This window comes from Talpa europaea, assembly GCF_964194135.1.
Source record: "Talpa europaea genome assembly, chromosome: 12".
In the NCBI taxonomy this organism is placed as follows: Eukaryota; Metazoa; Chordata; class Mammalia; order Eulipotyphla; family Talpidae; genus Talpa; species Talpa europaea.
Window position 1 is genome coordinate 71230762 of NC_140079.1, and position 27786 is coordinate 71258547.

Genomic DNA, 27786 nt, shown 5'->3' on the forward strand with positions numbered 1-27786 from the left:
TGGGGCCCGGGGGGCGCAGAAGGTGAGGGCGCCCTAGATGAAATACTCCTTCTTGTCGTCACCACCCGACTGCCCGCCCTCGGCGTTGATGATGGCCGTGTCGGCGTCTGGGGCGTCATCGGAGCCTTTTGCCTCGTGAGTCAGGTAGGTTCCTGGGGAAACAGGGTCCACCATCTCAGCGTCCGAGTCCCCTGCTGGCGCTCCCACTCTCCCCTGCACACACCTGCTCCTGGCTTTCTTTCCCTCCTGAGGGAATTTGCACCTGCTGCCAGCATCCCTCACCTGACCACCCCATGCATCCACAGATCCTGCCTTTAGTTAGAATCGCATTCATCACACAGGCACAAGATGGTCCGAGCAGGTATGTATCTGTGCACATGCATGTGTGTCCACAGTCATGTGTATACATGTACGTGTCTGCAAAGCTTGTGCACATGATCACGCACCCACCCACACGACTTTATCCATGCGAGCACGTGCTGGTGTACGTGTGCTGGCAGCTGTACATACATGTGTGGACACAGGCGTGGTGTGTCTGCACACGCATCTGTTCTGTGTGTGCCTGTGCGTGTGCCCTTATGAGAGGATGGGTGGAAAACTGTCAGCTCGTGAATGGTCACTTGAGCTCTGGCTTGCATCTGGCCAGCCCATGTGGTCTGACTGCCCTAGAAGCCATCACAGTGGGCGTGTGAGCGAGGACTGCAGGGTGAGAAGAGAGACAGAGGGCAGGGCCACAGCTGACCACATGAGAAGACCCGATTCTGTGTGGATGCCCCAGGTGATGGGACTCTGTGCCGGGTTGCTGGTGCCTAGTTACCACAGGATGGCTGCATTTTTCTTTCCTAAACACTCCAAGGGGCTGACTGAGTCTTGAATGTCCTCCCTGAAACCCTGAGCTAGTCCAATCCCCCCAGACACTCCCTCAAGCTGCTGACCTTTGTGCCGAATCAAGTAGTGTCCGAGGAAGATGAGCAGGATGAGCAGCAAGAAGACGATGAAAGCCACGATCCCGCCAATGATGGCGTGGTAGGTGCTGGGGGACGATGAAGGCAGCGGGCTGGGGTCTGCAGGGAGGGGTACACACAGTCAGGTCTGGGGAGACCCTCCCCTGATAGCACCTTTGACCCAGCCTGGAGTCACAGACAGCAGCAGGGAACCTGAACCAACCTTGTGAGGATGAGCACCATCATTCAGCAGGGAGAAGGCTTACTTGTACCCTAGCTTTTTGCGTAATTTCTGGAACACAGTAATTGTTAAAAGGAATTGGTGTATTCAAGAATAAATAGATAAATCTGCTCATCCTCAGGCTTTTCAGCAAAAGTCATGGTACTAGAGCTTGACGTTGGCAAAAGATCATTTCTTCAACATCTAAATCAGCTCTTTCTCACTCTCTTTATTTCTGGGGTATTAGAATATTCCTTCTCTATCCTCCCAGTCTTATCTTCCTGCTCCTGGATATTCTGAATAGCTGCTCTAGGGGCTTCTCAGACTACCCTCTGCACTGGTTCACCCAGGGCAGAAGCAGTGAGACCTGAGGGAACAGGGGAGTGGCTCTCTCTAGCACCACGCCACATATGGGACAGAGGCCCCCATGGAAGGAACAGAGATCCTTCTTGGTAAGAGGGTTCAGGGTTCCAGCAAAGTCCCAGTTTCTTGCCTGCCTGGTCTTTACTCCTATCTTCACTCCAGTGCGTGCAGCATGAACAGGGACAGAGACTGAGAGTTTCTGCCCAGGATGACTTGTTCCGCAGGCCCATCTGCAGAGGGTGGGGTATTGGCCAAGGCCAAGGCCAAGCGGGCAGCGCCAGCCGCAGGCAGGGTCCCAGTGCTCCGGGGAGGCGGTGTCCTCATATGCCCATCATCACATCGGCTGCAGGTATAGCCCTCCCCAGGCACAGCGGTAGGAGACCTACCACTCTTGCACAGACTCAGCTGGAGTCTTGACGCTTCATTGACTCTTACACATCCGTCTTTCCTACCTTATGTCTCCAGGCTTGACTGGGCCAGCATTTTAGTTCCTTGCCCTTCTCCACCTTATTTGAAAAGAAAACATTTGTGCTCTCGTTTTTTGTGCTCTTCTTGGGAGGGAGTGGATGGGCCCAGGCCTTGCATGAAGGGTGGTGCAAGGTTGTCCTCGGAGGCATCAAGGCAACTCATCCACTGGTTTCTTTCAGGGAGCATCTTAGACACAGTCCCCACTAAATCAATGCCGGGCAATCACTCCAGGGGCTATGGAAATGGTAATTCCTTAGAAAAGTATAGGTTTCCATTGCCAAATAACCCTTGGGGACATCAACTGCCAGGCACTACCTCCAGGTAGAAAGAACACATTCCAGGGAGTTGAAATCTCGCAATAGATGAGCCCACAGGCCCGGTAGGAGATGCAGTAACTGGCTCTACCACCAGGTGTCAGCACTGGGAGCAGAGGCGCCACAGAACCTGCTATCAGCACAGGGTGGTGGTTCTGCAAGGTCCAGGACCCCAGAGACCGTCAACAAGGCCCAGGAGTGGCCCCTCTCAGAACAGGAGAGGAGGGCAGCAAGGCCCAGGACCTCCCGGGGGACAACAAGGCCTCACAGGAGAATCATCAAGATCCAGGACTGATACTTTCAGCAAGGTCCAGGACCCTGGTCAACAAGGTCCAGGACCCTGCTGGGGTGGGGGTCAGTAAGATCCAGAACCAGCTCTCTGGGGGTTGGTAGTGGGCAGGGGTCACTTCCTGGGCACAGGAACTTTCTCTTGCCAGCAATCTGGAGAGCTCTGGGAGCAACTCTTGACCTCAGGCCTCAGACATTGTCCTTGCTCCTGGTCCTGTAGCAGCTCGGTATGCTGTGTTGAGGTTGAAGTCAGACCACCCCGTCAAGACACCCCGTCCAGCTGCTCCCCTACTATGTTAACAGGCGTTTCATGGGAGGGAGCCTCTAAGGGCCCCCTCCCCGACAAAGCATGGCCCCTAATCTTAGGAAAGGTCTAAAATTAAGGTCTCCCTACAGCTCTCCAATAGAGGGCCCTCTGTGCTCCCTGTCGCTTCTGGACTGGGGTCACATCTTGGGAGGAGCCTTGGGGAAGAAAAAGCACCTAGTCCCTCAGAAGATGCGGCATCTGAGAGAAGACGCAGCAGAAGACAAGCGCAGTGTCCAGAGTCTGCAGAAGAGGAGATGAGGGCGGCATGCACCCACACTCGCCACGGGGGGGCGATCAAGAACAGCCCACTGGAACAGAGGGAGAGGCGGCTACATCTGCAGGGAGGCCGGGGCCTCCGCACACAGTATGACTCTTGCCATGGGATGGGTGCAGGGTCTGGAGGTGGTGCCATTTGAGTCAGCATTGCCACCCAGGCAGCAAGATCCCACGCTCTGCGGCGCTTCCTGTCCATACCCTCCAGAATGCACTGGGGCGAGGTCCTCGGGGCCCCACACCTCCTCCACATCAGGGTGAGAGCGGAGAACGAGAGGGACAGGGCAGGGTGCTGGAGTGGCGGGGCTCACCGTTCACGTTGAGGTTGTAGTAGGCCTTGTAGCTGCCCATGTTGCTGGTGGCCGTGCAGCCGTAGATGCCGCTGTCGCTCTTGTTGAGGAAGGGGAAGAGCAGGGCCCTCTCCTGGGTCATCTTCAGGGGCGGCACGCTGCCCTCCTTTTCCCACAGAAACTGCTGGGGGCTGTGGAGGCAACAAGAGCAGAGGGGTTGAGAAGGCAGTGGGCTGGGGAGCTAAAGGAAACGGAAGCAACTAGGCACAAGGAGTCCAGGGCTGCTTGGTGAAGGACTCCAAATACTGGCTGCTCTTGGGGTTCATTTTGGAGAAGAAGGAGACTTCTTCGTTTGCATTTTACTAATTTTGGCTCCTTATGGGAACCTCGGGTGTCACCCAGGGCCGGGCCCCTGCAACTGCCACTTTGCAAGAGACACAATCAGAGGATGGATTTGGGTAGACAGGCTCAGAGAAGCAGGGGCTCAGCGGACAGCAGGGAAGGGAGGAGAGCATGGAGCTTCTTACGCGGGATTGCCACGGCTCTCACAGTGCAGCAACAGCTTCTGGCCCTCTCGGGGGTGTGGTGGTTCTGGTCTAATCACTGCTGTCGGTGTGTCTGTAGAAGAGATGGTATCAGTGCAAAAACCCCTCGCTGAGAAGGAGGTCACCATGTCTTAAAACCACTCAGCTAAGCATTGCAGCTTCTCATTTAAAAGCCTCTAGAGCCCAGCAGCTGTGAACAAGACCTTCCGCCAGCTTGTGTGAGCCCTGAATGTGCCAGGCACTCGCCTCATGGAGGTAAAATCCCAGGACTGTGGGACCCAGGGGGTGTCTGAGCAGAGAGCAACAAGAGGGCACAAGGATCCTCTGCCCAGCACCCTGCCCAGCGTGCTGATGGATCTAACACATAATTTCAACAGAAGAAATAAACTTGAACTTGCTCATGGGCTCACAGCCTCTCAATCCTCTCTGCTCTGAAAGAAGCTTCAACAGGTAGCAACGCCTGGGCACGAGATACCGATTTTAGTGGTCCATGAAGAGATGAAATGCAGGCTTTGCAACAGTCAGGGTGCAGTGGTTCTCTGATTGCAAAGAGGCACAGATACCACGGAGACAGCCCTACACAGGGGTGACGGCACTTGCCCCCGCCGATGCCCCAGGGCTTCACGGAGGCCAGCTCCAGATGGTGGCTTAGAACAACACAGCCAGATGCTGGTTTGGAACAACAAAGAGCTGCGCCTCCCCTGAGGACAGAGCCAACCTTAGCCAGGAATGAACGTGCTTCCGTCACACCAAATAAGACAAAGAGAACAGGCCAGGTGAGAGGATAGGTGTGCAGGGCCCATGACCACAGGAAGCTCTAGCACGGGGCCTGAGGTATGGCATTGTTGGCTGACTGCTGATCACAGGTGGGCCCGGAGGTCCCCGGTGAGTAAGGCCAGATGGTCTGGAACCTACCTGAGAGAGCTTGGGACTCAGACACAGGAGGGGCTGGGCATGAAGCCTCACAGTCAAACAATAAGCAGAAACACCTCATAGTTTCCAAAGTCCTGTTGGGCTTTTCTTTTTTTTTTCTTTTTTCTTTTTTTTTTTTTTTTGTATACTCATGACAATTAGCAAAAGGAGCAAGAACCACTGAGAATAAATGCTCTGGTGAAAAAAGGCACAGCTTCCAAGTAGGGGTACCGGGTGACCCCAGGCTGCAGGTTCCAGACAGAGGGTCTGTCAAAGAGAAGCCACTCTACCTGCCGCAGGTTCAAGTTTCAGTAATGGGGCAAGCTTGACTTAAATAGCACTGAAGCCAGGCCTGGCTGGTCCATAACAAAGAGATACAGGGTTCTGGTTATTTTAGAAAACCACCCAGCCTTCAGATAAGATGCATTATTATATAGCTCAATACGGTCTGTCTTTGCACTTTATTTTCCTTTCCCCTTGGTTTGTCCATTCAGAACAATTTTTTTTTTTTTAAGATCTCCAAACTTCCTCAGAGGAGGGGCCTGTTGATACTCAAGGCAGATTCCATAGAGGACAGGGACCCCTGGGGAGGCTGGGAGCAGAGCTGGGGCACAGAGGGAAATACTCAGAGGGGAAAGACCACAAGTTGTGATATCAGAGAGAAGTTTTCCTGCCTCTGCATTTTCCTGAAATCACAGTATGTTCCACCAAGAAGCCTTGCTGACCCCCATGTTTATCTTCTCATGTAGTGAAAAAAGAATCAAGCTCAGTGGGCAAAGTAATTTTCTTACCATCACAAAGCCCGCGGAGGTGGCGGGCAGATGAGAACTTGGGCCCCCTCACTCCTGATCTGCTTGTCAGCACAGTGCACACTCTGCTGCACACACGGGCCTCGCCAGGGGCTGGTAAACTCACCCACTTTGTCAATAAAGCTTTATTGGCACACGGCCAGCTCATTCATTCACGCATCGCAGCAACAGCAACAAAGCAGTTGAGACACAGACCAGGTGGTCCTCAGCCTAAGATGCTGGCTGTGGGGCCCTTTACAGGAAAGTTTACTGACCCCCCGCCTAGTCTCATCCTGGGTTATTTTCACCTGGCTGCAAGTGTGGTGGCTTTGTGTAACCCCTCTACACCCCGCTTTCCCCTCCCCACCTCACCGCATCCTCCTCCTCCCAGGACATACATAGCACTTCGATGCGCTGAGAGGTGGATCGGTCGGCTCCCTTTAGAGATTCATGGTTCACAGAGCACACAATGTCCACTCCGTCATCTTCCCGGGAAACCTGGAATGTCACGGAGCTGCTCACGGTGAAGGTCTTACCATTGGGGTCTTCCTGTGTTCGGGTTGGTTCTCCTAGAGAGACCAGCGCACACAGATAGGTGAGCCCTAACCCAGAGACAGGGTTCCCCGCACCCCATCAACAGCAAGTCTCAACTCAGACCAACTCAGAGAGTTGGGAGTGGATACAGACACATGGAGAGTGTGGGCCCTGTGGCACACACAGGTACATGTGTATACACAGCTCACATGCACGCAGATCCATGCACACAGGTGAGCCCACGCACGCACACACCCATGTCCACATGGTTCTATGTCGCTCTCTGTACCACACCTGATGTGCACAGACACAGACTGGTGGGCGGGTGCCCCTCTACCCTCTCCTCTGCTCTCCCCACCTGCCCGGCTCCTCCTGGGACTTACCCTGGAGCACTTGGTCGCCCTTCTTCCACGTGAGCTTGGCTGCAGGTTTGCTCCCCGAAGACTGACAGTTTAGAGTGACTGTCTCCTTTTCTCTCAACGACGATTTGTAGCCTGTGATTATGGGCTTCTGTGGGATTCCTGGCGTGGACAGGGCGGTCAGGAGAGAGAGGAGGAACACCATGAAGTCATGCTCAGGTCTCCCTCCCAGGCGGCCTATTGGGGGCCCAGGCTACACAGGCTCTACTTTGGTTGACGGAAGGTGGATGGCTACTGAATCATCTCTTCCTGTGATCTCCTCCACAGGACAGGAGGGGAGTCCTGGGGGTAGAGGTGGGGAGATACCCCACCTCTGAGGCCCGATGGAGAATGCATCCATAGCGCAGCTGGGTGGCCACAGACAGGGTAGAGCTTGGGGAGGTGGAGAAGGAAATCATTACGTAGGGTCAGGATGAGAGCAGGAGAGCCATTGGGGGCTTGTCTTGGGGTTATCAGCAGAGCTGCCCGCACTGCTCAGGATTTCCTCACACCGTCTTGGGAGGGAGGTGGATTAGACGGCACCTTCCGCTGTTATTGGTGAGAAAACTCCAGCTCAAGAGAGCAAGAGCCTTGTCCCAGGGCAAACGGCAAGCAGAGAGAGGAACCAATGGATGTGTCCATCTCGGAGGACACACAGGATGCCCTTTCCTCAGTGCTGGAGACTCCCCTGGCTCTGCCTTGGGGTGCCAGGGGACCTGCTCCGGGGGAAGGACGCCAGAGGCGCAGGGCGGGAGCCTCACCCAGCACGGTGACCAGGGACTTGGCGGTCCTGACGGGCATGGTGAAGATGGAGCAGGTGTACTCGCCCTCATCCGCCAGGGCCACATTGCTGATGCTGATGCTGAGCTCGCGGTGCGTGGACTTGACCAGCTGGATGCGGTTGTCTCGAAGGGCTAGAGTCAGGAGCAGGGTGTTACAGCACCTTTCACTTCATCCTCCAGACCCCATTTGGGGGTCTGTTTTGGGGTGGTTTGGGGGGCAGAAAACTACTCCTGAGTTTGACTAGTCTTTGGGTCATTCATTCACTTTTCTAGTCCACTGGGTACAGGGGCTTCAGATCAACTGTGAAAGGGGAGCTGAATCTGGAGGCTTCCCTCTGAAATATGGGGGCACACTGACATCAGCAGTCACTTGGGGTACAGTTACTCCAGTAGCTCGTAGGACACATGAGATTAGGTCATGGATGTTGACCAGAACCATTGATGACCACTGATGTTCCCAGAACCCATGAAGAGTCCTGGTGGTGCAGCCTCAAGGAGCTACTTCTCAGCCCATCCCTCAGCCCCTGGACTCCTGCACACGTGTCGACGATGCAGGCCCCACCTCAGCCCTGGGGCTCCTGGGGAGATCAATCAAGAGGCACTACCTCTCTTCTCTCCGAAGTAGAGCGTCTGCTGGGCAGGGTTGGACCACTGCAGGGATGAGTCCTCGTGTTCTCTCACTTGGCACCTGAGCACCACCGTGCCGCCGGCCACCACCGTCTCGTCAGAGGTCCAGGGCTGGCTGTCTGCAGGAGTACAACAGGGTGAGTCCACAGCCTCCTCTCATGCAGACATCCAAGGCCGGTCTCTGTGCTCTGAAGGCTTCACAGGGAGCAATCGAGGTGTGGGGAGAGACAGGCCTTATTTCCCCTGGCGTTGAATACAAAGGGAAACCTCCCCTATGGCGAGGTTGCTGAGTCAAAGTCCAGGGCCCCAGTGCCAGGCTGTGGGCGCCCACCTGTGTAGCCTCCACACGCCTCTCGCTGACAGGGCCCTACCATTTCTCTTGAATACACACACACACACACACACACACACACACACAGTCCTCTACCTCTGCCTCCTGCACCCCTAATAAGGGAGCAAGAAGAGGGGATACTCCTGCCTGAAACTAGCTTTGGGAAGCCCCGCCCCCAAGGTGGACATTCATTTGCACAGGAAGCAGCTGGTAAAAATGCAAACAAACAAAAAAGATACAAATTAAAAACTGAAACATTTCACACAGATTTTTCACTTTTGCCTGCAATAACTTCCCGTCAAGCATCATTTCCCTGAACTTACTCCTGTGTTAGGGCTCCCGGCCTCCTGACACACGAGCCAAATCACCATCCTGAGGTTATTTTAAAGAGTAAGGAGATAACGGTTTCCCTCCGATGTGATGGAATATGTTCTCTAGTCCTTCTTTCCTTAGGCAGGTGAACAAAAAGCAGGGACTAATAAGGTATCATGTGGATGAACCCTTTGGACCCCAAATGTGCCTTCATTCTCCTCAGGCCTGGCTGCGGGACCCTGGTGACCACCACCCAGCAGCGCCCCGTGTTCCCAGCAGCAGGGACTCCCACCCCCAGGGTTATGCCCGCCTCTTCAGGGCTGATTTTCTGTGACTGAACAGCACCTACCTTCATAGAACTAACCTGCAATAAGCAACACCGTGCCGTCCTGATTCTGAAAAAAGGCGAGAGGCCTTTTCTAGCCACGTACTTAAACCAGCATCGCTCTTCCCTGGATAGGAAACTGGAGATGCACTTCTACATTGTCTAATCCCCGTGCTCCCTATGGCTCCAGCTCTGTCCTGCCCTGTCCCCTGATCCTCTCTTTCTAGGTCACCAGAACTCCAAGAGCTAGAAAGGGGCGCTCCTGTGTGGAAGGGCCCTGAGTTCAGATCCACCAGTGCTGGCCTCAGGGCAGTCTCCACCCTGGAGCACAAAGCCTGCTCCTTTTCAGTGCTCGGAACCATGAACATCAGCCCTGAGGGGATCCTAGGAGTCAGGGAGTCCAGGTCTCTCACCTTACTGATGCAGGCAATGAGGCAATGGAGGTGAAATGCTTGCCTAGGACCTGCCTACACGGCCAGCGATCCCAGGGAGGACTAGATGGTTCTGCTCACAGCTGCTCTTTCCTTCATACGTCACTCATCTACTTGAGAATTAAAACTGGTTTTGAGAGTAGCGAGTTGACGGAGGAAATTTGGAAGTGATAGATTTCTTAAATGTCTCAAAAGCCTGGGAAGCTTTTTATTGCCTGTTAGCCACACAGGTCTCCCCGCTCCTCTCCAAAAGCAGAGCTTCCTACGAAATCTTTCACAGGCCAAAATGGTGACAAGTAAAAAAGCATTTCTTTTATATGGAATTTTTTTTGAGCATTTCCAGACCCCCAAAATAACCTACTAAATCGTGACAGGTAACACAGGAAACCTAAAGTCACACTAACCTATAGCAGAAGCGGGCACGCTAGGATAAATACGGAGCCTGTGGGAAGCAGTTCCCGGGAAGGCACTCGGGAGGCCGCTACTTCTGGACGGGCTCTGCAAACCCCACGCTGACACTGCTTTCACTTTTTGCCATTTGTTATAAAAGCGATAATTCCCTCTGATTTCTTTTGGTTACCAAAAACGAATGAATGTAGGTCTACCATGAAATCGGAGTGGTGGAACTAGGACTTTGGCCGAGCTGGGGTGCCCGCAAACCAATTTTTTGACTAGTAAACCCCTTGTCCCAGGTTCCTTTTGGTGTAGTCTACCTTCACTGTCTTTCAAGAACCCCTTCCCCTCCCCCCCCCCCCCAAGGACTGCACTCCTTCTAGAAGCATCTCGTGTAGGGACTCAGCTGCCTCATGCTGTCGTAAGGGAAGAAGGAGTAGGTGCAGAAGTCGGTGGTGTCAAACTAAGAACTAAAATCAAATGGAAAGAAGAGAGCCGTGTGGTGATGAGTGGTGAGAACACGGGTGGAGGGACATGAGTGGGGGATGGTGTGAGGATGCGGAAGGTCTGAGGGCCGTTGAGATGAGGCCTGGTTTCTCACCTTGACTGGCCAGCATGTCGGGGCTGCTCCAGACTGTGGAGCTGATGGCCTCGTCCACTGGAGCCAGAGTCCCCAGCTCCAAATCCTGCTCCTGCCAGTAGCCTGGGGAGAGAGTCTCCATCAAGGAAGAGCCCTATGTGTGCACTGCTACAGTGTGGGGGCTGTGCTCCACTGTGGGGTTCGGGCAGGCTCGGCCCCCATGAAGAGCTGCTTCACCAGGATCCCTAAGAGAAGGGGCTTCTCACAAAGGGGGGGGGGGGTGATTACTAGAGTTCTGAAAGGCCTTGAGCGCCTCCTCCTCTCCAGGGGTGACCTGAGGGGGATGCCAGATGTTATCAGTCACAGAACCTAGAGCCAAGGAGATCTTAGAGGTCACCTCCTCCAGTTCTCCCCCCTCATAGATGATGACAATGAAGCCCACAAGGGTTAAAAGTGACTTAACTGGAGGTTACTACAGAAAAATGAAGGAGAACCAAAGATTTTTTTTCCATTCCTTCTCCTGGATTCTTTCTGCGGCACCATATTGTCTACTAAAATAACAGGTTTGGTGATTAGAAAATATGCGCCCTTGAATTCTTCTAATAAACCTGTAAAGTAAGCGCTCGGGTATTATCATTTCTATTGCAGAGCGGAGGCTGAATGAAGGGACTTTCCCAAGGTCACACAAATAGAAGAATAAAGGCTGGGAATTAAATGCCTGCTTCCAAAGCTTTCTTTGTTTCAAGTAAGAGCCATGTCATTGAAGAAAGACCAATTAGGGCTGAGCAGTGACCCCAGCTTTTCCAGACTGTAACATTTGGTGGACACTCAAATTCACGTATTTCCTGCCTACCCTGTGTCTCTGGTCCACCTGTGCCCCCAGCCCCCTCATGCCCCTGGCCCCTGGACATCACCTACCCTGTGGTTACACCTCTGGCCCAGTCTCCGCCCTCTCCCCCTTAGGCACCTCCTAAGCCCAGCTGGACTAGTGGCTGTGAGGAGTCTGGGTCTGTGGTGCTCAGCTTGGAGGGGCGGAGGGACAAAGAACTCTGCTGAGCGAGTCTTTTCAGGGTCTCCCGCCTCAGCCCAGAGGCAGCCAATCATGCGAGCAAAGTCCAGTGAGCTCATGCTGGGGGCAGAGTCCGGAGCTTCCGGGGACCCAGAACTTGTCGGGCTCCAGGGGAGCAGGGGTACACAAGGGTGGAGTGCAGGGGAGGGTGAGAACTGGGCCTGGGACAGAAGGGGTGGGCTAAGGGGTGGCTAAGGGGGACTAGAGAGAGAACTGGGAGGTGAGTTTAGGGTCCCTGAGAAGAAAGGGGACAGGACTGGGACAGAATTGCTAATCAGAAGAAGAGGGGGGAGGGACAAAGCTGGGAGGGGCGGGGGAAGAAGGGCTCAGAAACCAGCTTGGACCTCTGTGGAGAAACCTCCTCCTCCCACTGTTCTTACAGCCCCTTTCAGGAGGTTTGAGACACTTTGCTCTCAAACTGGAGAAAGCTAATATCCAAACGGGGAGGGGAGGGAAACAGAGAAAATGGAAAAGCTGTAATAATAGGTAGAGAGATGGAGGCAGGGACCCAGGACAAGGATGGTGTTGAAGAGAGGCAAGAAGGCTAGGACCAGGGCAGGAGAAGGCTGAGGAGAGTCCTGAGGGACTCCAAATCCAGCAGAGCCGCCTGGGGGCCAGGGCCTCCCTGCTGCCCTCTGTGAACAAGGACAAGGACCCACAGACTGAGGCCACCTCAAGCGGTGAGTGTTTCCTCTCCTTTCTGGCTGCGTTTGTGGAGGGCGGTTGTGCTAAAGCTTGACTGGTGGAAGAACAGGACCATGGGGCCCCTGAGGGGGCTGCTGTGCCAGTGCTGCTCCACCCACAGGCAGCACCCAGAGCTCTAGCAGGCTGAGCTCAGATGAACAGAACAGCCTGGACCCTGCCTTGTAGTTTTCAGCTCACCCAGTGAATTTGCAGCCATGAATTCGTTTAATGTCCAGACAGCCTTGTGAGACATCCAACCAAAGAAAATTGCTTGTCAGAGGCAGAGTTCGAAAGGCCCAGGACTTACCTAAAGACCTACAGACGGTCCCTCTCAGGGCACGTCCTCTCTCTGGTGCCTCTCAGCCTTCCCATGAGAAGGGAAGCCTTCTTGCCGCTCCTGTTTCCCATGCATCTCAGCCCCTTGCATTGCAAGTTACTTGTTGAGTTATCAGCCTCCTCTCAACTTTGAGCTGGTTAAGGGGGCTGCTCGCCTCACTCCGTATCTTCACTCTGAGCTCTGGAGTTTTAACTGGTGCAGTCCTTCTGCTCCTAATCTTGCAGAGACCCCTTGGCCCCCAGCCTGACAGGTCTTCTCTCTCTCCCTCCAGGCGATGCTTTTCCCCAAACTCCCCTTGGGCGCCCTTCTCCTTGTTTATAGTCTTTTCACCCCTCCCCTTCTTCTGCATTTTGCTGGCATTTTTTTTTTTCTGCAGAACATGAATAAATGAAATGGTGATGTAGGTCATTCAAACCTAACTGAATGGTTCAGATGAGGAGCCTGATAACTAAATAATCACTGGTAAATGGCACCTGGTGTGCTTGATGCAGTCTCTGAGGTTGCAGGAAACTCATTCCGTGCTACAATGTTTTAAGAAACTGACTAAGAGGGAGTGGGTTTCTTTTCTTTCTTTCTTTTTTTCTTTTTTTTTTTTTTCCGGTATCTCCTGGGGGTGACATCTCTCTCCCTCTAATTCTGAAAAGTACTTAAGACCTCATGTCTCCTCTTGAGAACTGTCTATTAATATGTCTGCAAGTTTTCTTGCTGTTTTTATAAAACTGTACACCCGTAATGATAAATCCTGAATGGCCACTCCCCTGGGAGCAGATGAGTGATTATAATGCTATCAATGGAAACACAGCTAAGTACAGAAATGATAACCTGGCTTGTGAAAGCCTTGTGCCTTCTGTGGATTTAGACAGTGCCAATCATTTATGACATCAGCATATACTCCCTCCATGGATTCAGACTGCAGAGGAAAATGTAAAGCGTGTCTGAAAGGGCAGTATGAACTTTGGAGTGGAGGTGGTGAGAATTGTGTGCAGGCAGGTCCTCAGAGGAAATACGGACACAGGCCACCAGGCTGTCAGTGAGGGAGGCCATGCTGTTCAGGTAGAAAAGCAGATGAAGAGCTCCAGACCTGTGGGCCCTACTGTTCCCTGCTTGGAAACCTTCACCGACTCCCCGTTGTCACATCCAGATTTGTTAGCCTGGCCTTCAAGGTCCTATACGTTCTGATGTGAATTGCTCTTGTGGCTATGTCTTTTCTTTATTCACTGCCCATATCCCAGACATATGATGCTATTTGGAATTCTTCAGAGTTTTTACTTTCCTGCATATATTCCTTTTTCCTATAATAATTTGATAATGCCCTTCACCATCTTCACATGTCTAAGCCCTATCCATCCTTAAAGCTGACATTTTGGCCACCTCTTTCAAGAAGTCTTCCCTGGTTGTCCCAGATGGAAATCATTTCCCATTTCTTTGAGTTAGAATGCTTTATCTGCTTTTCTTAAATTATGCATCACTCTCTACTTTGTACTGCAAGCTTGGCATCCCTTCTAAATTATAGAGATTCTGAGGGTAGGATTGATATCTGATTCACCTCTGTATCCTGTATTGGCCCAAATACAGCATAATGCATATAGAAGGTGCTTAATAAAGATTTACTTAATGCATGAATCAAACATGCTGAGCATCTTCTATTGTGAGAACTCAACTCAACATCTGCCAGTGAAGAAGAAAGAGCAAACCACGCAGGCTAGGAAGAAGCAGACCAAGGCAGAGATGGACCATCAAAGCAGGAGCTCCAGAAGTCTACAAGATGGAGGGAATCCATATTTATTGATCACCTTCTGTGTGTCAAGATCCAAGTTAGGTTCTCTATATTCATTATTCCAGAACAGCCCCGTGCATAGCTATCATTATACGTATGTTAAGGATGAGTTAACTATTATTCATAAACTAACTAGGACTGAATAACTAACTAGAAGTTATTCAGTAAGTGTAGGGATGGACAAACTTTAAACGCACATCCCTCTGACCACAAAGTCCAGACTCTGCACATCTTCACTACTCTGCTTCCCTATGCAGAAGCTTGCAGTGTGTGTGTGTGTGTGTATGTGTGTGTGTGTGTGTGTGTGTGTGTGTGGTGGGGGCAGGGGCTGTGGAGGTGGGACTCCTTCTACATCGCTGGCCAGGGGTGGCTCACCTGTTCACAGCATCCACCTGCAATATGATAAAAATAACAGTGTAGCAAGTTGGAAGTGGGTGCTTGTGGTGGTGGTGTGACTTGTACCCACTGAATTACATTTTTAATTGGATTTCCTAATGTGCTTCATCTTTGGGGGCTATTTCATATACCCCTAAGAGCCTTCAATGTGGGGCTCTACAAGGCTGCAGTCTTGTTCACTTCAAACCAATGGAACCCTCATATTTTTGCTGTGCACTAGCACTTGGGCTAAAACTAAAGGTCATCTCATTTGCCCTCAGCTGCATGGGGGCTTTCTTAATTCTTGGTTTCTTTGCCTCTGGGCTCCAGTATCTTTGGGATTCCCAGCATTCTAATGGACAAATTAACCCCATCATCTATGATTTCCTGATTGTGTACTCACATCAAGGGTAGCAAAGGTGAGAATGAAGACTCACTGGTTTCTGCTCACAGTGTAGGAACACGCACATAGTAAGTACTCAATGCTAACTGAATAAATGAGTGACTCAAATGAATAAAAGTATGTGATGTCTGCAACTTAAGTGACTTTAGTAGGGACATCCATGAGAAGGCACAAAATCTCAATTGCTGCTATATCTTTCCTGTCCTGTCTGCTTGGGAATCTACAGTGTGTGGGCCACAGGGCCATGAACAGGGTCACAAGTACATTTTTAGGATGGTAGAATGAGGGGACAGCTCCCCCCCAGGTCCATGGCTGGCCTGGAGTTTCCTGGGTGCAATGCCCCACTTCCCAGGCTGCAAAGAAACTGGCTCCTGAGTAGGAGTTGATGATGATGGTGATGGTGATGATGATGATTCAGCATTTCTCTAACTCCATAGTTAAAAATACTCTTTATCTAGCCTGCTTGTTATTCCTCACGACCGCCATGGGAGGTGGGTGGGAGTGTGATCTCCGAGGGAAAACTCTGGGGGCTGTGGCCCAAAACACCGAGGCACCCACTTCAGCACAGTGCCCACTCCCTCCCCCCCACCTTACGCCAGGCCCCAGGCCAGACAGCCTCACCCTGCTGCTGCCCTGCCCTAGGTGGGTTCTTGTGTCTGTTGGGCCAACTGCAGAAGTGACAGGCCGTGGCAACCTCAGAGTTAGAACTCAACCCACATTTTTCTTCATGCCAAGGCCTCCCTTTCCTTTAGCAGAGAGCTTCTGAGTTTGCATTTGGTGGAGAGTGGACCCAGCCCATCTGAGTCCTGATTCAGGCAATAACTCCAAGAATTTAGGGGATTCACTTTGCTCTTAGGTGGCGGGAATCACGCTACTTCTCTGAGTGGTTTCCCAGTCTGAGACTTCCAGGGACCAAGTGTCAAAATACTCTCTTTCTCCTTGACTTCCATCCCCCTCCAACTATGTCTGACCCTTGGGTTCTCAATCTCCTAATAGCTTGAGCTTGCTTAGTGGGGGCCTCTGGTGGGAGGTACTTGGCCTCCCTTGCAGGGTTGCCTGCCTATTCACATGAGCTCATCACTTCCTGCTGCTCTTTAAGGTCTCCTGGCTCAGATGATTTGCTCCAAGACCTGAGGGCTCAGTCATGCTTTGCAGCCTCTTCCCCGGTCACCTCCCTGGTGGCTTCTCTCTGACTAGGTCCTCTCCAACCGTTGGCTAGGCTGCTGAGACCTCACTCCACCCCCCCTCCTTCTGTACTTCTGTTGCTGTCTGGAGTCTTGTTTACCTACGTTCCCTCTGCTTCCAGCAGTCTCTGGAGCCCCAAGTCACTCCTTTCTCCCAGGAGGCACACAGAGTCTAAGTGAAAATAGGCAAGAAGCAGGATGGCGAGCAGAATCTTCACTGTGAGAAGCTCCTCATATGCCCTTGGTAGAGCATGGCCAATAGGTCCAGAATGTGTAGAATCAAGGATTCTACACTCTCAGATGATCCAAGAGATTGTGGTTTGGAAGGTCCTGAGGTGGCTCAAACAGGTTTATGACTACACACCAGCAGACTCCTCTGGTTCCATCATGAGCAGGTTGTTGGAAATGAAGGCTTTTGTTTCCTGGGCTTGGAATGGAGCGTGACTGAGCTTTTGCAGGCTGAATGAGGAGGCTAGCTTGCCTGTGGTGGGCGTGAGGGTGGGGTTAAAACAAAAAGCTGATCATGGTGTTAACCCTTTTTGCACTGAAAAAAAAAAAGAAAACAAAAAAACCTCCCAGCTATTCCAAATGTTTCCCCACATCCAAAATTACAAAAAAAAAAAAAAAAAAAAAAGCATCAAACTTTAAGTTGCCATGAATTGCAATATTTTGCGTGTTTTCCTAGGACCCAGCAATCCAGTCCACATCTGGTCATTTTGCAACGATCCCTGATGACAGGGGAGTTATTACTCAGATCTTTTTGATTCTGTCAGACACAGGACAGATGATGTCATTTCTGATCCCCTGTTACCAAAGTTCAAAAATATCTTCCCTTCTCTTTCTTTTTTTTAATTTCTTTTTTTTAATTTTTAAAAAATTTTATATATATATATATGATTGGGGCCAAAATAAGAGGGTTCCTTCTCTTTCTGCTACACCTTTCCCTCACTGTGGTTCTGAGACACACAGATTTTGGGGGTTGACAAGAATGTTTCCCAGCATCTAGTGCAAACTTCTCATTTTAAAGAGGCAGACTCAAGGCTCAGAGAGGTTTAAGGAACTGAGCCTGGTCACACAGGCATGCCTGGACTCACCGTCAGCTCTGATTCAGAGGTTGAGTTGCTTTTAGTGTGATTTCACCTCCAGTGACCCTGCCCCTCCTGCTTCTGTCTCCCTGAGGCTGCAGCGAGGACAGAACCCAGGACTGCCTGCAGGCTAGAGCTTGGAGGGAGATGAGCAAGTCTGTGAACACTGTCCCTGCAGGTGCTAGTCTGGGGTCTCTGGCAGATTCTAGCTCCCACTAAACTAAAGAGGAGGCCACCGGGCAGATGCCACTTCCATGCCCTTAGGGTTTGGAGGGGCTCTGAGGAGAGCTTGTGGATGCTGGCTTCTGTGTGGTGGGGAGCTGGAAGGCCAGCCCAATTGTGAAGTGAGAGATGAGGCTAAAGAGATGAAAAGCAGAGGAGCGTGTCCTATTCTTGAGCTAGAGAGAGAGAAATCTGGAGGCAGAAGTGGGCCTGTGGTAGGCTGAGGGGGCCTTGAGAGTTAGTTAAGATTCTGAGGAGCAGAGACTGGGAAGTGGGTGGCAGGGAAGGAGGTGGGACAGCTGTTGCTTTGATTTGCTGTTGAGTCAGTGTTCTCGGTGCATCGGCACTGGGAGGGAGCCCGGGGCCGGCCCCCAACAAAAACAAGCCTCTCTGTAGCCAATACTGCCTTGTAGCAAGAGCCGCGACTGGGGACAGAAAGGAAGGGGCTCTGATCCCGAAGGAGCTCTAGGACCGGGCTGTGTGCTCTGGACAATCGTCCAGTGTTCTGTACGGAGAGTCTGGAGGAAGGGGGCCGGGGCAGAGCGCACAGCTCATGCCCATGTGGGGAGCTGGTTCCGTGCAGGCCCTTGCTCTCATCACGCGTTCTCAGGTCACCCCTAACACACGAACCCGCTCCCACCGACAGCAGCCCTGAGCCAGGGCAGGCGTGATCTTTCACCCATGTCCTCACTTTCTTCCCGCCAGCACACAGGCTCAAAAACCAGGACAGCTGGGACCTGGGGTCTGCACTCTAACGCAACAGAGTCAGGAGGCCAGACCCTGTCTGACCTGTACCTGTGCCCTGTAACCAGTGCCGGACGTGACGCCCTTTCCTTGAATATGTCTTGCTGCTTTCAGGCATATGTAAAGGAATTGGAGGAGGGAACTCCTCATCTTAGGGAGAACTTGGGAGAAGGAAGTCTAATGGTGAGCATGGAGGAGAGGATTCAGTACAGCTCACTGGAAACAGACCTAGCTCTGGGGAAACTGGGCTGGGAATGGGCAGGGAAGTCCAGGGACATGTCTATGTTTGGGGGCGGGGGTGAGGTGGGGGAGAAGAGCAACTAGTTGCCTGGGGATGAGCGCCTCAGTCCTGTGTCCCTGCACCCTCTCGACCCGCAGGGCCTGTTTGAGTGAAGGATGAATCCCCTTTCTCAACAGGCCCTCTCCTGTTCTCCTTCCTGTTGCACTTTAGATATTTCAGGCTGATGGCTTGGTATGATAGGATAACAATGCCGCGAGAAAGTTTAATTTGTTAGAAGTCAGGCACAAGACATTGCTCTCTGCTGGGTCTGATTTTACTGACTTGTTTTCACTGTTCTCTTCCCCAGGGGATGGGAGCCAGGATGTGGGTGACAGTTGGGGGCAGTGGTCAGGAACACGACAGGGAGAGATGTGTTTTGCTCTTCACATCCACACTGCTCTAGGGCCCCCGGCCCCATTCCTAATGAGATGTGTTTCTTCCTTCACTTTTCTCACTTAAAAAAATGTATTTTTCAAAGACAGGCACATTGCTCAATTAGCATTACTTGGTGCCTTTCTGGGAATTTAACTCTTCTGTGAAAGAGACACATCCTTCCAAGTCTGCAGACCTCCGAGTCCCCCCAAATGGCAAGCAGCACTGTTCTGACGCCAGACACCTCCTCCTCCTGTGCCCTCGCTGCCTGCCTCTTCCTGACGTGCACACACCATTTCTGGCTTTCCAAGAGGCGTATATATTCCAGCCCGGCCATCCCATCCTCCCTCAACGTGTCTCCTTCCACACACACATGAAACTCTACAATTTTTACTATTTATGTCTGTTTTTACTTTTTTCCTGACATAAACACAGTTTTTCTCATGACCCAGATGCAGAGCCCTTTTCACAAACCCATTATTAATCAGAACCTCTTATTTCCGGGAAACCATATGGCTTAAGCTCAGAGACTCTTCCCAAAGCAGAATTCAGGTTCTCGCTTCTGCTCTGGCTCCCCAGGAGAGTGCCCGAGTCCTCGCCTCCCCAGGGCTCAGGCCCAGTCCATCTGTCACTGACGTTGGACTGCAGGGCTTGGAAACCAGAAGAGAGCTGGCATTAAGCAGCAGTTGAAGATAAATGGTAATATGTGAGGCCCAGGGCTCCGTGATGGTGCTTTTTATATTCATTTAAGATTACAGGGTAGAAATTAGGGGAGGAAACATATATGTGTTTGGAAAGATTTTGTTGTTAAGAACTAGACGAAGAACTGTAAGGATGGGTGTGTACAGTTGTCCTACTGTCATTTTTGTATTTACTGGAGAACAAATGACTAGGAACAGATGGTAAACCTGGCCCCTCATTTTATAATAATGAAAGAACTTGGCCCCAGGCTCTCAAAGATTGACCTAGGCTCTGCTAAGCCCCTTGTTACTTGTCATCGGTGTACTTATTAGAGTCTTGCTGGATTTCCAAGATGTATCAGGTATTTAAGTCAGAGACTCAATAAACCAGTTCACCTTCTGGAGCTTATTACCCCATCTGAGTCTTTGGCCAGAATTCTAGAATCAGAATCAGAAGCAAAGAGCTAGGGCATAGAAGAAAAAAATAAATGCATGAAACAAGGATTTGCACATTCCCAGTGAAGCCCTGTATTGGGAGCACTGCTTGTCCACTCTACCTTACCTGTTTCTGGAATTACATGAAGTAGGGGTAGAGGCTAGTAATGTTTAGCTTAGAGATGAATTGGCTGAGATAGCAACTTTGTTTCTTTTTCTATTTTCCCTGAGGCAAGGTGATGATGCATCTGACCTTCCTGACCCTGAACTGGAAGTAAATGAGCCAAAGGTGCTTATAATTAGCAATCAATACACAATCAGTGCAGGTCTAGCTTTGGTAAGGAAAAATAAATCCTTAGAAGAAACAACATCTTAGTTCTTTGTATTGTTTAGCTGTCCTAACATCCTTCTAAAGATATCCAAGAGAAAGATGGAGAGAGATGAGAGGGTTAAAAAATCCCAGAGGTAAAAGCTCAGACAGAAAAATTATACACATATTGAAAAAAAAAATGGTTAGCATCTTTTCTGAAGCATGTCTGCTCTTCATGAGAACAGGGGCTCAGGGAGATGAGTAGATGGGGTGGGAGAACACTCCAGCTGTTACTGTAACCCTAATTCTGTCTTCCTGAAGGCTCGCTCATGGAGATAAATCACTCCCATTACCTGTCCTTGAGGAAGGAAGTTTCTCCTTGTATCAAATGAATAAATGGGGAAAGGGTCCTGGAAATTCATCCTAGAATCCTGCCTTCCCAACTAGATTCTGCTGTAGGTCGTACACAAGTATCGACTATTATGTGAACGATTATGCAGAAATTGACATGGGGAAATCAGCATCCAGGAGAAGAGAAGCTTGTGTAGTTTTGATCTGCTGGGAGGAACAGGCTATGTAGTCTCAGACTGGCAGGGGCTGAGCATTCTCGGCTCCTTGCCGCACTTGACATCATCAGCTTATTGGCAGAATACCGCAAAGACTAGCTGAGTCCAGTTTAAAGATGCATCTCCTGAGATTTCACCAAAGGCTTGGACTCTGCAATTGAGATGGTTATGTTTAAGGCCATTTAGTTGGTTGTGACAATGGGGGACATGATTAGGATTATGGTGCTTTTTGTTGCTATCCCTCATATTTGAATTCCTCCATTATCTATTCTGATAACCTGTCACTAGAAATTGTATCTGCATTTAGTGCAAAAGTTGAGGGCTGGGGGAATAAACACCATGGCAGGCCAGTTAGGATTGGTCATCAGGCTTGGCGAGGTGTTCAGAGGAGCAGGCTTATAAGCTGGACAGGACTCACTTTGCATTCCATATTTATAGTGTCTATGTGTGTTGGTTATATATGAGCAATACTGTCCCGATCTAAAACACGACACTTTGTCACTGTTGTTAATCTGTGAGTCCATATATAGCAAAACATTCAGTTCTTTTGAGGCCATTTGAGGTCACTTGAGGCCCTAGTATCCTGAGCATTTCAAATAGCACTTCTCTGCATTCTCAGAATTACCTGCACTTCCTGTCCCCTTCCTACAGTTGATTAGGTGGCTTGGAGTACTCTCCAAATCTATATTTTATGATTTTGTTCCTCTCTTCCTAGTGGGGCAGGTCAGAGATTAAAACCAAGACCATGTGTGTGCTTGTGGTGGAGGGGAGGGAGACTTCAACCCTGTCCTGAGTCTGCACTGTGGAGAGTAAAGAGATCATAAAGCTAGTGTGAGAGCAGGACCACGGAGAGCAACAAGAAGAGCCTGGAGTGTCACCATCAGGGGCCAGCACCATGGAGAGCTCAAAGCACAGGTAGTGGTTCCACAAAGAACAGGCGCAAGGGAGCCTGGACCAGGCAGCCACTGTTCAACCCCACTGAGGGGGGAAGCCCTGAGGGATTCCGTTGGGATCACACTAGACCCATCACTTGCTGTAAAAGGCCTCCTGAAGGGCTTTGTTTGAACCTGTCAGGTATACACCCAAGAGTATATAAAAAGTGAGGAGCATCACCAGACTGGAGTCAACATAAACCTCAGTAATTATGACAATTACTTAAGTGTTAGTGGTTGGAGGGGTTTTAATTTGCTACAACCAATTGCAAATAAATTATGATTGTCTTCTAGTGAAGGAAACAATGCCAAGAGCCTGTGTCCCCTCAGAGAGGTTAGGGCCAGAGGAAGCCCAAATGTGCAGTACCACCAGATAAGGAAGGAGACATATCCAGGTCAGACTACTCAAAGGCACCCCAAACTGCTGTGCAGAGTCCTCATCCTTGGAGAAGAGGAATGGATCATGCCTCTTAAGAAGGGCACTGTCTTCAAGACTTAGAGTGCTCTGTGCTAGCTGTGACATTTGCTCATTTTGGGGGGACCTAGGGAAATTTTGGGGAAGGGACAAAGAACTCTCTTGTTAGCACTTGTTGCGTGTGAGAAGAACATGTAGCTTCACTGAATCTGAGTTTTGCAGAACATCGCCACAATTTAAGACTCTGGAGAGTTTGAATCTCAGTGCTGGGAAGGATGGCTCTCCTTGTCCTAATCGGATTGACTGTACTTTCATTTGGGTTATAGGACCCTCAGCATCGACTGGTGTTAACATTGTAAAAATCATCATTACTGTTGGTCCTAGGGGAGACTTGTTCCTCTCCACTTAAAAATCAGACGGAGCGTTTATTGTTAATGCGACTGGGTTCTTACAGACTGGAATCTTTTTCTAATGGTTCTTTTGCTGATGGTTTGTTTCTCTCTTACGAGCATCCCTGTAGGGATTGATTGCTATTCTCAGAGTCTCTGGGTGGAACTCTAGGACAGGACTTCAACCTGAAAACAAAATGTTCCAGTATATGGGCCTATAGTCAAAGGTTAGACAAGAAATATTAAATTTTAACATGAGAAATGAAAGGAGAAGATATAATTAACAAAATACCCCAGGAGGATTTTTCATTCAGTATTACTAAGAAGCTGGTCTGGTCCACATCTTGTTTTCATTAAGAATCTGGGACCTAGATTACTATCCTTAAGTGGAATTCCACTCTGGAGAGTGGGTGACAAAATGGGATTGTTGATCCAGGACAAAGTTCTACTGGAGTAGGAAACAACAGAGACTGAGACTTGTCTTGGCCACAGGGGTTTATTTCTCCGGTGGTAACTGTGAAAACTTTTTCCTTAGCATGAGACTTAAAGATAAGCAGCTTTTAATCCTCTTCTAGTATTGTTTGGACTTCCAGAAAGTAGTAATAACAAGGACTATCAAAATCAAATCTGATTTGCAGTGACTCGCATAAGTACTCTGTCCACTGTTTCAAAGTGACCAGAACACCAAAAAGATGGCATCTGTGGAATTTTATGGCTGCAGAACTATGAGTCACTCCTTGAGTGAATGTCTCCAACAAGGCAATCATGAAATTAGATTTGGGCCTCCTTTCCTGCTTGGTTGCAAGAGGAGAGAGAGAGAGAGGAGAGTGAGACAGAGACAGATACAGAGAGGGGGAGAGAGAGAGAGAGAGACTGAGAGAGGACATGAATGATAATGAATATGACTCTCCATTGTCAGTACAGGGGGCAGAGAATTTCAAGCTGCATGTAGCAGAACCCCAGGTTTATAGGAAGCTAAGAAGGGTGAAAGGTTATAGGTCTTCTCTGTTTCAAATGAGAATCTCTTTTGATTTGTTTTATTTATTTGATTGAAAAAAAAATCCAGCTGCCCTCGAAGAAACTACTAAAGCCAGCAGTGCTGCTAGGCCTAGGAGGAGTTCAGGGTAAACTCCTGGGCATCACTACTGAATAGGCAGGTGATGTGCCCAAGCTGGGCCCCACTTCAGACAGACTGGTTGATCATGAAATTAAGTAAACTCTGCTATTTCAGCATCTCTCTGATGGGCCCAGTTTTTTTCTGCCCAGAAGATGCACAATCTGAAGGGAAAGCATCTCCTTCCCCAGGGTTACAGCTGCAGCTAGAAAGAGAACAGGAACTGAGACAGAACAGAACAGTTACTGCTGTAACTAGAAGCAGGAACTGGATAGAGCAGGTCTGCCAGGCAGATCCGTGGGCAGCTCTAGAGTGAATGCCTGCTGGGCTCGCCGGCACATTGGGCATGAGCTCTAGCCTGGGCACCTGGCCAGGGGGTGCAGGGTGGATGGCAGTGGACAGAAGGTCACTGGCCAAGGAAAGATATTCATGGTGGGGCAGTGCAATGCGGGTGTCACGACTGTAACCTGGTCTAAAGCAGAGGGAGGCTCTTCACCATCTGTCTCTACACCAGATCACCTGGCAGAACACTGGCAGGAAGGAACTTGAGAAGAAGAATCCAAGGAAGGCTCGTCTCAGTATTGGATGTCGAGCTGCCCACAGAGAGAATACCAGAGCATACATTAAGTTCATTGGCCTGCATCCCCCAAACTGCAATTGACAGCTTCTGCAATTGCCAATACTAAGTGGAGAAATGTAAGAAGGAAGGGGTACCCCAAACTCTGGATGCCCAAACCATTTCTGAGCTTCTAGCCAAATGCTCTTGGTTAGGTTCAGAGATCACTATTCACCTTTCTCTAGACTTTCAATCCTCACGGAGCCTAAACAATTGTTTAGTCTCACGGAGCCTAAACAATTCATGCCATACTCCAGGGAGCCATGTACCCCAGTGGCACATGAAGGTTGCTTCCCTTATTCTAAGTGGACACAGCCACTCTCCACATACCTTTGACTACACTAACATTAGTATTTTAGGGCATCTCGTCCTTAAGCTTCCACACCACACCTCTCCTGGTTTTGCTCAAACATTACCAGGTAAGGTATCTCCCTGCCCAAGGGCCCCAGGCCATCTCAGGGGGTTGGCACACACCTTCTCTGTGATGCTGGTCAGAACGGCCTTCATGATTACCACCCATGAGCAGTAAACCTGTGCACCCACCTCCCGCACCCAGCGTGAAATGAGGAGTAGAACTAGTTTAGGTAGACGATCTAGGGGTGAGTTTCCTATACATCCATGCATCCTGAGACACTGCACCCCAGACAGATCCACCATCTGGGCAGATAATGCCCTACAAGGAAATCAATGTTGGACTTGACTCTTCCTCGGCAACAGGCCTCTCTCCCCATCCAGACTTCCCAACCTCTCCTCTAGAAATTCTCTATTCGAAAATTAGTGCCTTCCAGGCTTTCCCTCCAGCCACTGCTCTGAGATGTCTGTAGTAACAAGAGAACAGAGTCTTCCTCTGAGCCTGAAGCCTGAGTAGGGGCTGAGCCCCACGTTGAGGACTAGGAAAGATTAGAGCAGCTGGTGAGGAAAGTCTTGGCGAGTATATAGATTTGTTCTGATCTCCAGTGTTTACATCCTGGAGTGGAAGACCTCACAGCTTTCTGGGGAAACTTATTTCCTTTTAGCTGCCAGACTGGTCCTCGGTTCCCAGTGCTGAACAGGTGTAGCCCAGGTCACGCTGGCCTCTCTTTAAGGCCGCCAGCAGGACATAAAGGCAGTGCTGTAGCGCCAAGTCCAGGCTTCGCAGAGGCTCATTACTGACGTGCAGGTCTCCTTGCACCTTGCCTGCCCTCCCTTAGGGTGCCCTCCCCGCCTGGCTGAGCTGGGTCACCCGTGCAGGAGCCTGGGGAAGGGGTCCCCACCCGGGGAGAGGAGGGTTGCGCCTCTGTGAACATGGAGCAGAAGCTCCCTTTAGGGACGCTGGTCGGTGGAGGGAGGGAGGAGCCCTCAGGCCGGCTTTAGGAAGGGGACCCCCAGCGTCCCCGGACATGGGGAAGCTCCTCTGTCAGGATGGAGCTGGGCTGGGGGAGGAGGTCAGGCGAGACAAGCAGTTATTCCTCTAGCACCCCGGCTCCCGGTCTGTTTTCTTCAGATGAAATTCTCTACATCATCCTCCTCAGTCCCAACCCCTCCCCTCGCCGCCACCGCCCCGCCCTGTGCCCATCCCTGCTGGCCGCGGGTCCACCACCCAGGAGCGGCCTCCTCTTTCTCCTCCCCTGCGGCTCTCTCTGTTTTTCCTTGGCATCTGGCCGGGCATGGCCACCACCCTCCCCCCTCATGCTCCCCACATCCCTTTGCTCCGCAGAAGCCCCCCCACCCCCCAGCCTCCCCCGACAGGGTGGGGGGGAGACAGGAGGAGGCTGAATTCCTTCAGTCCCTTCTCAGTCTGCCTTCCCTCCCCTGGGACCGAGGCTCTGAGCTGTGGCTCCCCTCCAGGTCTCCCTCCAAACTGCCCCTGCCACCCCATTAGCCATCACAGCTTGTAAGAAAGCTGAGGTGCCCCCACAGCGCTGACCTACATAGCCCGGCCCAGGGCGGGAGGGACTCTCCCCCTAGCCCCCCACCCTGGCCCCGCCTCCTCGTCTCCCTACATCTCCACAATCACAAACGGAGGAAGGCTGGAGTTCCAGGCTGGGACCGAGGGGTTAGGCACGCGCCCCCCCACCCCACATTTGGGGGAACCAGTGCTGACCCCGGGAGAGCGGTGGCTTTTCTAGGCAGCCTCCTCCCCAAATATCTTGATCCTTCCTTCTGACCAGCCTTCCCTCCGCCCCCTCCTCCGCTCGGCTCCAGTCTGGGTTTCCCTGCCCAGCTTCTGCCACCGCCAGGGACGCAGCCATCCCGGGGCCCCTCCGCCCTGTGTTGTTGTTTTCTCCTCCGAGAAGCCCCCCCCAACCCCCGCCCTACCCACGCCCCCCTCAACAGCCTCACCCCGGCCCCCTCCTGCCCACTCTGAGCTCCGCTGCGAGTGGGGGCGGGCGGGGCGCATGAATGTTTGCAGACAGCAGTTTGGGGGGTTGCACCGACTCCCCAACCCCTCCAGACATACATACACAAACACCCCACACACGCCCTGCCTGAAACAGCGATCCAGCTCACTCCGCCCCCGGCACACACCGACACACACACACACAGACGCTGACACACAAACGCAGAGCCAGACACCGACACAGACGCGCACGGACACCGACAGCCAGACCCGGCGGCTCGCGCAGACCCGGCCGGGCACACGCAGACACTCGACGGGGCCCAGGGGGTGCGCGCCCGGCACCTCGCGACCCACAGAGACGCCCCACGATCCACAGAGACGCCCGTGCTTGGAGACAGACACCCGGGCATCGGCAGGGCTGGCGACTTTAACCCGGTTCCAAACAAAGCGCACAGGCTCCCCCGCCCGCCGCCGCGCTCGGGCCCCCTCCCGGCGCCCCCTCCCCGCCGAGGCCCCCACCCCCACTCACCGTCCTGGGAGAGGGTGGCCCCTCCGGGCGCCCAGCGGCTGGCGAGGAGCAGGAGCAGGGGCAGGGCGCAGGGGGCCCCCATGGCGCGTCCCGGCCGGCTCCCTGCTGCGCGCGGCGAGCTGGACCCCCAGGGGCTGGGCCGGGGCGGGAGAGACGCTGCCGCCGACCGAAAGGGCGCCCCGAGCCGCTAGGGAGCCCCGGGCCGAGGCGGGGACCGGGAGGGAGCCGGCGCTGCTGCAGTCGCGGGGATTAAATAGGGCGCTCGGAGCGAACCATTCGGCTGGAGGTGGAGGGGGGAGGCGGGGGGCTGGGCTGGGCGCGGGGGGCCGGGCTGCCGCATTCCCAGCTGCCCCCGCCTCCCGCGCCCCCCGCGCGCCGCCGTGGAGCGGTCCGCCGGCTCCCCCGGGAGCCCCGCCAGCCGGGCTCGGGCGTGGGGCGCCGCGAGCGAGCTGCCTCAGCGATGGGACCTGCGCGCACCCCTCTTAGGTGTGGGGTGGCGAAGGGGAGTCGGGCAGGGCCCTAG

General features: G+C 52.0%; 1 protein-coding gene across 3 annotated transcripts; it reads right to left on the bottom strand.

Annotated features, from left to right (window-relative positions):
* On the bottom strand, positions 1 to 27360 carry CADM3 (cell adhesion molecule 3; the record flags this gene model as incomplete). 3 transcript variants are annotated; one of them, XM_084248462.1, is made up of 10 exons in its annotated part: positions 1 to 152; positions 936 to 1064; positions 3489 to 3658; positions 3995 to 4085; positions 6111 to 6281; positions 6630 to 6767; positions 7406 to 7558; positions 8032 to 8172; positions 10447 to 10548; positions 27264 to 27345. In XM_084248462.1, the coding sequence occupies 10 exons, from the start codon at positions 27343 to 27345 to the stop codon at positions 34 to 36; spliced, it is 1296 nt and encodes a 431-aa protein (XP_084104588.1). In that variant the 3' UTR covers positions 1 to 33. The 3 variants fall into 3 exon arrangements, with proteins under 3 accessions (XP_084104588.1, XP_084104590.1, XP_084104589.1); XM_084248464.1 differs by lacking the exon at positions 10447 to 10548 and having other exon boundaries at positions 27264 to 27360; XM_084248463.1 differs by lacking the exon at positions 10447 to 10548 and having other exon boundaries at positions 6249 to 6281.
* Positions 27361 to 27786: the final 426 nt, after the last annotated feature.